The sequence below is a fragment of the Mytilus edulis genome, chromosome 1 (genome assembly GCF_963676685.1).
Source record: "Mytilus edulis chromosome 1, xbMytEdul2.2, whole genome shotgun sequence".
Taxonomy (NCBI): domain Eukaryota; kingdom Metazoa; phylum Mollusca; class Bivalvia; order Mytilida; family Mytilidae; genus Mytilus; species Mytilus edulis.
In genome coordinates, this window is record NC_092344.1 from 67,404,780 (window position 1) to 67,418,455 (window position 13,676).

The following is a 13,676-nucleotide window of genomic DNA, read 5'->3' on the forward strand; positions in this document are numbered from 1 at the left end:
ACAATTAAACATAAAACAATGACATAAAACATAATGTAAATTTTTCATGAAACAAAATCTATAACGAAACATTTAAAACCTACTCTTGTAATTCCTTGATTTGGTTTTCCTTCTCATTTTTCTCATTTTCTGTTTCCTTCACGATTCCCAGAAGTCTATCCACTTCCTCCTGGGCTTTGTTAGCCTCATTACGGGCTGTTTCCACCTGACTAGATAAATCACTTGTTTGTTTCTGCAATTCCTCAGCAGCCTTTGTTTCTGGTATAGCACCTTTCAACTGAAACAAAAGAGGATTCAAATTTATGTTACATATCATAATATTTTTATTCTTTTTCTTTCATTCTTTCATTCTTATACAGGTTAAACAATGTTTACATATATTTTAAATCTATATCATGATATCTATCAAACATCAGAACAATTGTCATGTACTACTGCACGTGCCGGTCTGTTTATATATATTTTTGTTGAAATCTGGTTATATACATTATAATGAGTCCATGCACTGTTTTAAAACTGTAACTTTAGGACTTTTTCTAATTTAGGAACTTTGAACCAAGGTGAATATGGATTTGGCAAAACTAATATCATTTTGTTTGTATTGGCACAAAATTTACCTTGAAATTATAAGAAGGTTTATTTTTGGGTCACAAACATTCTAAGATTAAAAGCATGCAATATTTAGTATCTTTAAATAATACAATGATTCTTATTTTGAACATCCTACTAGACATATATATAGCTGATAACCTACCTCCTCAATACGAACATTAAGTTTCTCCACCTCTGATGTCTTATCATCAAGACTACTTTCCAGTTGTCTTATCTTAGAATCTGCCTCAAACTTCACTGATTGTGCTTCTGTGGAGTGTTCTCGTAAGTCTACTAATTCTGTCTGTAAAGGATTAAACAAGACCATTGTAAACTTAGAATCTAGAGATTTGAATTCCCCCATGGTAACTTTTGACACATTTTACAGCCGATTGCATTGATTATGTAGGTAGAGGTAATATCTTTGGTTAGCTTGCTTGTTAGCTGAACTGTGAAGTCATTATTAGGTGAGGTAAACTACCCTCCTTTAAGAGTAGACTGGTCCTATAGATAACCAATCTTTCTGTCTGTAGATATTACCTTTATCTTCACACTCAATACAATCGGCTGTAATTTTTCTTGGTTTGTTTGTTGAATCATTTTTTGTTTAGTATTAAAGTTTTCTATATTGTATTACAAAGGTCTTTTTAATGTTTCATCCAATACTGAATCATATTGTTACCTATATTTGCTTAAATCCACTGCATTTTGATCATGTGAGATAGTTGACTCTGACATTGACAATCATACCACATCATGTTATTTATATAAATATCCCTTCTATCAACTGTTTATTTTTCCATCAGATTGTAAACATTTAAATTTAGTGCTGAAAACATTTCATTTCTGACTGAAGATATCATAATTTAGATGAAAATTAAATGGTTATGCAAGTGAGAATAGAAATCTATCATAAAATAGACATTATCAATTTTTATTTATCTGTTGAATGGAACTTTTACATGATTTCACATTTTTGGGAAAGCTATAATTAACATATTAATTAAGAACATAAATTCTGAGAGAAAATTTCTTTTTTCTAATATTTGATATTTTTCAAATTTGCAGTTCAGATACATTGCTTCACATCAGTTAACAATCTATTCACACACATATTTAGACTATAGACTATGGATCATTTATGTATTTACAAAGTTGTATACCTGCTTTTCATTAAACTCTAACTGCAATGAATCTAGTCGAGTTTTAATGTCTTGACTAGCTTTGGAGTAGACATCTAATTCTTCTTGATGTTCTCTTTCTGATTGAACTTTTTGTTCTCTTAATCTAAAAAATGAAGGTTTCACACATAAAACAACAATTGGCCAATTTGAACAGATAAATTAGTCCAATTCATTAGATTTGGTCGTCTTGACAGAGTGTTATTTTCTATTACTTTTATAACAATGAAAGATGGTGTACAAATGGGTAAATTCAATAAAAAATCTCATTGACTCAAATATGTTTTATCTTTTGCATTTTAAGTCTTCTCTAGAATTCTGGCATTTCATACTCATAGGGAGATCCAAAACTGTTTGTCTTCAACTAAAAGACTTATCAATGTTTTGGCTCATTTATTGGCATTACATTAATCACTACACTGTTTCTGTTTATCTGGTGTGCAAGAATTTTACCAAAAGATCTTTGTCTTACCTGTCTATTTGTTTGTCCTTTTCACTCAGAGATTCTTCTAACACCTGTATTTTATTTTATCTTACCTGTCTATTTGTTTGTCCTTTTCACTCAGAGATTCTTCTAACACCTGTATTTTATTTTATCTTACCTGTCTATTTGTTTGTCCTTTTCACTCAGAGATTCTTCTAACACCTGTATTTTATTTTGTCTTACCTGTCTATTTGTTTGTCCTTTTCACTCAGAGATTCTTCTAACACCTGTATTTTATTTTGTCTTACCTGTCTATTTGTTTGTTCTTTTCACTCAGAGATTCTTCTAACACCTGTATTTTATTTTGTCTTACCTGTCTATTTGTTTGTCCATTTCACTCAGAGATTCTTCTAACACCTGTATTTTATTTTGTCTTACCTGTCTATTTGTTTGTTCTTTTCACTCAGAGATTCTTCTAACACCTGTATTTTATTTTGTCTTACCTGTCTATTTGTTTGTCCTTTTCACTCAGAGATTCTTCTAACACCTGTATTTTATTTTGTCTTACCTGTCTATTTGTTTGTCCTTTTCACTCAGAGATTCTTCTAACACCTGTATTTTATTTTGTCTTACCTGTCTATTTGTTTGCCCTTTTCACTAAGAGATTCTTCTAACACCTGTATTTTATTTTGTCTTACCTGTCTATTTGTTTGACCTTTTCACTCAGAGATTCTTCTAACACCTGTATTTTATTTTGTCTTACCTGTCTATTTGTTTGTCCTTTTCACTAAGAGATTCTTCTAACACCTGTATTTTATTTTGTCTTACCTGTCTATTTGTTTGTCCTTTTCACTCAGAGATTCTTCTAACACCTGTATTTTATTTTGTCTTACCTGTCTATTTGTTTGTCCTTTTCACTAAGAGATTCTTCTAACACCTGTATTTTATTTTGTCTTACCTGTCTATTTGTTTGTCCTTTTCACTCAGAGATTCTTCTAACACCTGTATTTTATTTTGTCTTACCTGTCTATTTGTTTGTCCTTTTCACTCAGAGATTCTTCTAACACCTGTATTTTATTTTGTCTTACCTGTCTATTTGTTTGTCCTTTTCACTCAAAGATTCTTCTAACACCTGTATTTTATTTTATCTTACCTGTCTATTTGCTTGTCCTTTTCACTAAGAGATTCTTCTAACACCTGTATTTTATTTTGTCTTACCTGTCTATTTGTTTGTCCTTTTCACTCAGAGATTCTTCTAACACCTGTATTTTATTTTGTCTTACCTGTCTATTTGTTTGTCCTTTTCACTCAGAGATTCTTCTAACACCTGTATTTTATTTTGTCTTACCTGTCTATTTGTTTGTCCTTTTCACTCAGAGATTCTTCTAACACCTGTATTTTATTTTATCTTACCTGTCTATTTGCTTGTCCTTTTCACTCAGAGATTCTTCTAACACCTGTATTTTATTTTATCTTACCTGTCTATTTGCTTGTCCTTTTCACTCAGAGATTCTTCTAACACCTGTATTTTATTTTATCTTACCTGTCTATTTGCTTGTCCTTTTCACTCAGAGATTCTTCTAACACCTGTATTTTATTTTATCTTACCTGTCTATTTGTTTGTCCTTTTCACTCAAAGATTCTTCTAACACCTATATTTCATTTTATCTTACCTGTCTATTTGCTTGTCCTTTTCACTCAGAGATTCTTCTAACACCTGTATTTTATTTTGTCTTACCTGTCTATTTGTTTGTCCTTTTCACTCAGAGATTCTTCTAACACCTGTATTTTATCTTGTCTTACCTGTCTATTTGTTTGTCCTTTTCACTCAGAGATTCTTCTAACACCTGTATTTTATTTTGTCTTACCTGTCTATTTGTTTGTCCTTTTCACTCAGAGATTCTTCTAACACCTGTATTTTATTTTATCTTACCTGTCTATTTGTTTGTCCTTTTCACTCAGAGATTCTTCTAACACCTGTATTTTATCTTGTCTTACCTGTCTATTTGTTTGTCCTTTTCACTCAGAGATTCTTCTAACACCTGTATTTTATCATCAGAGTCTTGAGATTCTAACTTTGAAGTGGCATCCCTCAATTCTGTTTCTTTTTCATTAACAGCTGACTCCAGTGAATCAATCTGAAAAGCAGTAAATTAAAATATATATAGTGTAACTTCTTGTTGTAATTTCTGAGACTTCAGTTCATTTTCTTGGAGACTCTCTAGCAAATTAGGTGATAATAGAATTGTGAATGGAAATGAGGAATGTGTCAAAGAGACAACAACAGAAGGTCACCAATAGGTCTTCAATGCAGGGTAAAGTACAGCAGTAAAAAATTTGTAAGGGTTCTGCGGAACCCAATGTCTCACCTACTTTTGCTGTTAATCGCAGGCTCAACAAAAATAAGGAAAAAATATTATCATAATACTCCTCTTGATACTATCTTTTGATTGAAAGAAGCTTCTGTCCAAGTTTGTTAAAAATCCAGGATAGTTTATGAAACTTATAAATGTTTTAAAAACATTAACTGCAGACTGTATGTAATGTTAACTGGAAGAAAAACTAAGTCCATTTATAACTTGAATACGGAAAAAATGGATGATTTTTTTACAAAATTTATTTTTGGATACTAATGATCATAAACAAGACTCTGTCCAAGTTTGGTAGAAAAACTTTAACCATAGAGTGAATGTAATGTTTCCTGCAGAAAAACTAAGTCCATTTATAAGTAAAATATGTAAAAAGTAGATTTCTTATTTACAAAACTTACTTCTGGATACTATCTTATGATCATAAACAAGCTTCTGTCTTAGTAAGGTAGAAATCCAGGATAGTTTAAGAAAGTTATTAAAATTTCAAAAACTTTAACCATAGAGTGAATATTTGTGGACGACGGAATGTAGGTTGGTTGCTATGTCTCGCTTTTACGACAAAAGTCGAAGGCTTGACAAAAATAAACATTAATTTTGAAACTAAAAAAAATATGTCTAGCTAACTGTTGGGATGAAAAACGTACATATCCCCTTAATAAGAGTAATACATAATTGACTATTTTCCTTAATTCTTCTTTGCATCATTGATTATCTGATTAACTTTCATTTCATGCAATATTCCACTCACATTTTTTTTGTAAATTTGTGATTTTAACCTATGTTCTAAACATTAATTTATAATTTTGTGTTTTAACTTTGTTCTTATAATATGCTTTTATGTTTTTAACCCATGTTCTAACATTATAATTTTGTATTTTTATTCCACCATTTTACATGTGATTTTGTGTTTTTAATCCATGTTTTAACAATGTAGCTTTGTGTTTTTAATCCTTGTTATAACAATGTAGCTTTGTGTTTTTTTAACCCATGTTCTAACATTGTAGCTTTGTGTTTTTTAACCCATGTTCTAACATTGTAGCTTTGTGTTTTTAACCCATGTTCTAATTATGTAATTTTCTGTTTGTAACCCATGCACTAACAATGCAGCTTTGTGTTTTTAACCCATGTTCTAATATTGTAAATTTGTGTTTTTAACTCCTGTTCTAACAGTGTAATTTTGAGTTTTTAACTCATGTAATCTAACATTGTCATTTTGTGTTTTTAATCCATGATTTTACATGTTAATTTGTGCTTTTAACCCATGTTCTAACAATGTTATTGGTGTTTTTGTTTACATATGTTCTAACAATGTATTTTATGTTTTTTACCTATGTTCAAAAATGTTATTTGGTGTTTTTAACCTATGTTTTCTAACAATGTTATTATGTGTTAATACAGTTTACTCTACCTGTGTTTGTAAATTAGATATTCTTCTGTCTTTAATTTCTAGTTGTTCCTTCAGTTCTGAGACCTCTGTTTCAATCTTCCTTTTCTCTGACTGAAGGGACTGAGACTTCTGAGCCTTTCTGTCAATTGTGGAGTCTTTATCTTTTACTCGGTCTCTTAAATCTTCTAACTAAAATTATTGAAAGACATGTACATAATTTAATGACAATCTTTTTTTTTTATCAATCTTATATGGGCACTAGCTAAGAGATACCTAAAAATATAAATTCTGATTTTTTTTGTTCAATCAGTAATGAAAGTGAAATAGTGAAATAAAAATATGCTTTAGCCCATATGGTTCAATTTTGTCAAAATAAATTTAGAAACATTGAGTGAATAATTCAGATATCATTGAATCTGTATTCATGTGAACTTTAATTTAACCCCTTTGCTAGAGATGGATTACACATGATTGATTCATGTTCAGTTTATATTAAAAGAAAAGTGAAACAAATGTAAATCATTTGATTGACTGATTCCATCCACAAAAAAAAAAATAATATTCTTATACAAGTAAAAACAGAACCCATTTCCTGTCTATATTTCATTTTCTGGACCGACCCATAGACTGAAACTTAAATGGTGCCTACATCACTCTGTAACATGACAACTTGTTCGTCTTTAGCTGTAATTTGTTCCTTCAGAAGATGTATGTATTGTTGGTGTTCTGTCTGCTGATTTTCCAATGTTTCTTTCTTCATGGTCAGACCTAACAGTTCTTTGTCTTTCCTAGATGTTTCCTTCTTATAAAGATCTACCTACAATTATAACAATTTCTGTAACAAATATCAATTAGAATACTTCATACTGTGAAATTTACTTTATGCTTTATTGTAGACTTTGGTGGGACTATAAAATCAAATATACACCAAATACAATTTTCTCTCACCCACAAAAAAAAAATGAATCCGCAATACCAGTAAAAGTCAAAAGATACAAGATCGTCAGTGAATTGTAACCAGAATGAGAGGTGATGGAAGTAAAGAGACAAAAATCTTAATAAATATAAATGTACTAGTATTATGAACCAAAATATCAAACGAAACAACTTATTCATGACTCTTCTTCATCTTGGTAAAATCCCTGTTGGTAAGTAATATAACCCAAAGGACAAAGAAGATAGGGTCATAAGAATTTCTGACCTGTGTGAATTTCTATTCAAACCCAATGAAACTGCCTCGTAAGTTTCCAATAAAGAACAGACAGACGAACATTATTTAATAAAAAATTCATGGGGGCTTGAATATATCGTGATTTTACCACAAGTTGGCCCTTTATGCCAAATATTTTACCCTGAGCAATAGTGAGTGGTAAGCGAGGGATAAAATATCAGCATAAAGGGACAACCCGTGGTAAAATCACGATATATTCTAAGCCCCCATGAATTATTTTGATTCTAATAGGACAAATACGGCAATTCTTTTGGATCAAAGCGCTGGAGGCAAATATAACCTGTTCCCATAAATAAACGCACAATGAATTGTCGTAAAAGAACGCAGCAAACCGAATAAGTGACATGTTAAACTATTTACAATAACATATTGAGATAGTTTTGGATGAGTTTAAATGATAATTTACTTATATGTCTAGATCTTATATATATAAAAAAAAAATAGCATCAATTGTTTGTGTTTCCTTGTTGTGATGATTTTTGGTTTGACAAGATTGTATTTTCTCGTAAAATGCTTATATTCTTAGGTCATCGTTCTATGACATTAGGAAGCTCATTCATAAAAAAGCATATGACGTGGGAGTACGATCGTAACAGCCCAGGCAATACATTCATATTTTACCAAGGGTGTGTAGTCAAAGCGTTTGAAGGACGTCATGTTAGAATTCTATATATATCCTATCAAGGCAGACCAAAGTCCACAAACAATTTTTTTTCTCATCAGACCAGGAAAACTCTAAGCTCATAATTACCATTTGATTTAATTGAGGAAATTTACAATTAATGGAATATGATAAAATGATATACATTCATAAGGAGAATATATCGTCTCTCTAAATATTTAATACAATGAAAATTTTAAAATGATAATTGCTTCCAATACTTTTTTTTTATTGTCATACTTAAATCTGGTTTTAAAATAGGTAAGTACCCTTAGCATGTATAATCATATAAAATCATCAAATTTCTGACACAAATGCTTACTTCCTTTCTGATAAGGAAATATAGGCACCAACTTAAGTGGGGGAAAACCAGTATATATATTGATTTCAGTATTGTGTTGCTAGCTAATGACTTACAATTATATAATATCTAAGTAGTCGAACTGGGGAAAAATATGATTTATAATTGATCCCTGTGTTAAAGATAGTATCAGCAGTTTTTAATAAAGTTTTTTTTTTATAATAATGCTGATTTTGTTTATTTTATATCTGCCTAAAACTATAATTCATTATAAATTTTCAGAAATATACAAGAAGCTGACATGATCCTAAATCCATCATATTTCCATGACAATTAAGCAGCAAAAATATGATATAAACAAGTTTTATTGATGCTTGTTTGTTTTAGATCAATAAAATTTTGGCCTTTCCCTTGTATAGTACATTGTAATGACAATAAAGCTATCTGTGTTGTTAGGCTTTTCAAATATTGTTTTGAATCTGACCATAGATGTTATAATCAATTCATTTATTTTCTTGGAAACCAATTTTCATGGATTGCTGAATAAAGATATATTTCCCTGCATATTCGATTTCGTGGCTCAGAAAGTAAATGTAGAGGAAGAAAGGAAAAGAATGACAGAAAGGCAAGAGAAAAAGAAAACTTGCATGGCAATCTACAATAACAAAAGTTGTATAGCCAAAAATAGGTCAAATGTAGGCCAAAATGAAATTCATATGTAATGTGAAATAACTGCTCACTAGTCACAACAAATGCTTCATGTGTTGGATGATAAGTTTCCATTAATCAACATGTCAATCACAGCTTCCAATTTAAATTCAGATGAATATTTACAAAGAAAGGCCACAAAAAAAATTAATAAACTACTATTTTATATGTTGTACCCTTAACTTTCTTATTTAGAACAATAGCCATGTGTATGATCAGCTTGAACAGCAGGAACAAGTTTAAAACTATCAACCCAACATTGATTGTAACTAAGTTTCATTTCAACTGGTATAGTGATTTGTGAGATGATCTTTTATAGAAATTTACAGAAGGCAATAATGACCATATGCACCTGTCCTATGTCAGGAATCTGATTTACAGTAGTTGTCGTTTGTTTATGTAATTTATACATGTTTCTCGTTTTTTATATAGATTAGACCGTTGGTTTTCCCATTTGAATGGTTTTACACTAGTAATTTTGGGCCCTTTATAGCTTGATGTTCGGTGTGAGCCAAGGCTCCGTGTTGAAGGCCGTACATTGACCTATAATTGTTTACTTTTATAAATTGTTATTTGGATGGAGAGTTGTCTCATTGGCACTCACACCACATCTTCCTATATCTATATATGGACCAGATGAGCTAAAAAAAAATATAAAAATATCAACAACTTTTTACACAGCATACAAACTTGAGGAACAAATCTGATTTTTTTTAAAGTTCTTACAATCAGCTGATTCTTATTTCTGAGTTCAAGTTTACTGAGGGAAAAAATATGTTGTTTGTCCTAATTATGTTAACTTCAGGTGCAATTTACACTTCCTACACTGGGTGATTATATTTATTTATTATACAGTCTTGTATTACCATTAGATAATACCAGTAAACACAACCCTATTATTATTACATTTTATCTTACTAGTTAAAACAGATGTCAGCATTAGGTTCGGCTACTGAAAATATTTACATCTTTAAAGAAATAAAGATTATCTTGTTTAGTGAATACTATACTTGTGGGAATGATGCATCATTTTTTTCTGAATTTTTTTTGAAATTCCAACCACAAGAAATTTGATTAAAAAAAACTTTAATAATAATTACGTAAAATATAAATTAACACTTAATGCACAAGGTAAATTATTAACATAATTCATTTTTCTTGCTTTCATGACTTACAGAAAAGCTTATTTTAGCCTGTATGAATATCTGCAGGCTTATATGCCTGTGGGTGTACCCTATAAGCAACTTAGATCAAGCTTGAAAGCAAGTACAGTGTTCAAAACATTGAGGTATTCTGCAGAATTTTATGCAGACAAGTAAATCTAAAATGAGGGAAGGAAGTCTCAACTAAAAGAAGGTGAAAAAAATATGTGATAGCCTTATACACATGGACATACATATTGATGTAAATCATTTTGTCTCCTATATTCTAAATGTGGAATATGGTTTGAAAAGTCTAGTGCTAGAAGTTGACCATAGAGTAAAAGAATGCTACAGCTTTGTTACTAAATGTTTTTGTATAACTGCACAGTTCTTAAACACAACACACTTATACAGAGAGTTTAGAATACTCTACCATACCAGTAGCCAGGGGGGTTCGGGGGGGGGGGGTTCAGATGAACCCCCCCCTTGAAAACGAATAAGCACTGTTAAAGTCAATGTTCTGTTCGAATTGTGACTGTTTAAGTCGAGTTTGTGAGTCCAACGAACCCCCCCTTGGAAATTCCTGGCTACGGGCCTGCTCTACCTACAGTTTGATTAAGTATACCACGGTGATCAATAAAATAAGACTACAATTTCAAACAAGAAGTCTGCAACATAATATATTTTGAAAACTGAGCAGGAAGATTTCAACCATGCAAGTGTTTATTAATTAATCATGACACAGCTTTTTGTATCAGTATCTAATTTCTGTGAATATCAATATCAGAAAGTACATTTAAACAATCCATTATTTCTGGTTGATCACTTTGGTTGTTGTAGTACATTGCATGTTTGTGGTTTCAATTATTTTTATCAACATATTATATTTCATACATTATTAAATTTTGATATCAATGAACCATGTCATCCATGTGAATTGGATACCTGTATAAAACAAATGTGAAAGTATAAACAATGTTTAAAAAGACAATATGTCCTGAAAAATTTGTAAGGGTTCCACGGAACCCAGTGTGGAACCCAGTGTCTCGCCTACTTTTGCTGTTAATCGCAGGCTTAACAAAAATGAGAAAAAAAAACCAATAAAAATATTCCTCTTGATACTATCTTTTGTTTGTAAGAAGCTTTTGTCCAAGTTTGGTAAAAACCCAGGATAGTTTATGAATCTAATAAATGTTTTAAAAACTTTAACTGCAGACTGTATGTAATGTTCACTGAAAGAAAAACTAAGTCCATTTATAAGTAAAATACAGATACACAGGTACAAAATTTTAACAAAATTTCATCTAGATTACTAAGATACTAGCTTTTGATCATAAACAAACTGATGTCCAAGTTTGGTACAAATCCAAAATAGAATAAGAAAGTTATTAAAAATTTTAAAACTTTAACCACAGAGTGAATGTGTTGTTTCCTGGCAGAAAATCTAAGTCCATTTAAAAGTAAAATACGGAAAAAATAGATTTATTTTTTTTACAATTTTATTTATGGATACTATCTTATGATTAAAACAAGTTTCTGTCCTAGTTTGGTACAAACCAAGGATAGTTTAAGATAGTTATTAAAATTTTAAATACTTTAAACCACAGAGTGAATGTGTTGTTTCCTGGCAGAAAATCTAAGTCCATTTACAAGTAAACTTCAGAAAAAATAGATTTAATTTTTTACAAAATTTACTTTTGAATAATATTTTATTATCATAAACAAGCTTATGTCCAAGTTTGGTAGAAATCCAGGAAAGTTTAAGAAAGTTATCAAATTTGTAGGATTGCTAAGTCTCGCTTTTTCGACTAAAGTCAAAGGCTCAACAAAAATGGCAGTATCAGAATGTCAGCTGAGGTTGTGAATTAAAACAACAAGTTTACAAAGTGTTATTTGCATTTCAAAGACTCAGCTTGACACATTGCATAGACATCTTTGTATTTTTGAAGAGAGTATGTAGCCTACTCAATAATATACAAATGTATTTAGTTTTTGTTGTTTTTGGGTTGCTGTCTTGTTGATGTTTAGCATACTATCTCCATTTATTCAAATAGAAAGGTAAAATATATAAATTTATGATAAGTACAATATTCTGGGAATTTCTACATTCAACAAGTATATGTGTTGATAAGGCAGCATGCAGGTAGGTAGCTCACTTTATCAAATTTCCATGTCGGTCAAAACATTTAAAAAATTTCACTTCATAATAATCATGTATACTAAATTTCAAGTTGATGTACCCACTAACTATCTTATACCAAAACTTTAACGTGAAAAGCAACTGACAGGTGAACAAACAGACTGATGAATGTCCCAGAAAACATAATGAACCTCTACTAGGGTATGGGGGCATAATAAAAATAATTACTTCAATAGTTCCAATTGGTACACTGACTGAAAACTGAAAGTTAACCTGCCAATGGGTGTGAACTATTGTGGTAGGGTTGATTTATCCCACTTTTTATGACACTGAGCTAAACTCTAATTGTTTTCATTCCAACATCTGTGATATTTATTTCTATCTCATGCAATTAGTAGTTATTTACCAATCATACATACCTAACACATTAAACAATGTCTGATAGGATTTAGCAAGCACATTCATTCATTTTCCTTGTGTCAATATGTTTCGTGAAAATATGAACAACTGTTTAAGAAGGTTGATGTTTTAGTTCAATAGGATTTAGGTGGTAAAATATTAACCCAAGAAAAAGATTTGTGGAATGTTTCAATCTGAAGTAAAAATCTAAATAAACAAGAATATAAGTCAATCAGGAGTTGAATCATAAAATACAACATGGTTTATAAAGAAAAGGTATTTGAGGTTGTAAGGTTTCTTCCAATTAGAAAAAAAGAACCTGTTACAGTCAATAAATTGTATTACAAGCAATAAAGACAAAAGGTTTGTAACAAATATTGAACTACACAGTAACTTTTATTTTTTATCTTCAAAATTTTGACCTTGACATTGATTTGATTGCCTGAATAGAAACTGTTTAAAAATTTTTTGAAGGTATATTTTGATATGGTCAAATCTAAAGGAAGCCATTCTTAAGACTGTTTGCAAGTTTTCTCATGATTTTATTTCCCAAGTGGTTTCATACCGGGGTCGCCCCGATATTCCGACACCCCGTTAGTCCGACACCCCATTGGTCCGACACCCCAATAGTCTGACACCCCATTAGTCCGACACCCCGTTTGTCCGACACTTTTAACATAGATAATGATATATATATAACTTAAACTACGCAAATGCTTGAAATACTGAAAGACATAATTGCAAACTGCATTCGTCGTACATTAAAAGATATATAAAATTTACACTCAAAAACGCAATTGGCTTATAAATTCCTAAAAGGTGTTTCATATATCCACTTGTTGAAGCCTACCTGAAAATTAGCAAAATCATAAAAAACTTTAATTGAGGAACGTCGATTTTGTTACAGTACTATCCTCTGATTTCTTAACTTTTACTTCAAATTATTATTTATGTTATCAACTACTCCTTAATTCTATTCAATGATAATCAAGCTGTTCATTAGACTCCGTGTAATATGACTATCATATGCTAATAAACAGGTACAGTTTTAGCTCACCTGACCTGAAAGGTCAAGTACTTAAGCTTTTCTCACCTCTTGGCGTGCGCCGTCCGTCGTCGGACCGTCTTCGTCGTCGTCT

General features: G+C 30.8%; 1 protein-coding gene across 5 annotated transcripts in view; it reads right to left on the minus strand.

The window, feature by feature from the left end:
* Positions 1-13,676, minus strand: part of LOC139487784 (ERC protein 2-like) — a 54,155-nt gene that overhangs the window by 14,301 nt on the left and 26,178 nt on the right. For 2 of the 5 annotated variants that reach the window (XM_071272902.1, XM_071272868.1), the window contains exons 5-10: positions 6,605-6,772; positions 5,977-6,144; positions 4,195-4,334; positions 1,755-1,878; positions 755-895; positions 84-277 (exon numbers count right to left, since the gene is read on the minus strand). In XM_071272902.1, the coding sequence (XP_071129003.1) occupies positions 84-277; positions 755-895; positions 1,755-1,878; positions 4,195-4,334; positions 5,977-6,144; positions 6,605-6,772 (935 nt within the window). Of the gene's footprint in view, positions 1-83; positions 278-754; positions 896-1,754; positions 1,879-2,959; positions 3,004-3,089; positions 3,134-3,609; positions 3,654-4,194; positions 4,335-5,976; positions 6,145-6,604; positions 6,773-13,676 lie in introns of all 5 variants that reach the window. The other 3 variants (XM_071272886.1, XM_071272895.1, XM_071272878.1) reach the window with 3 other exon arrangements.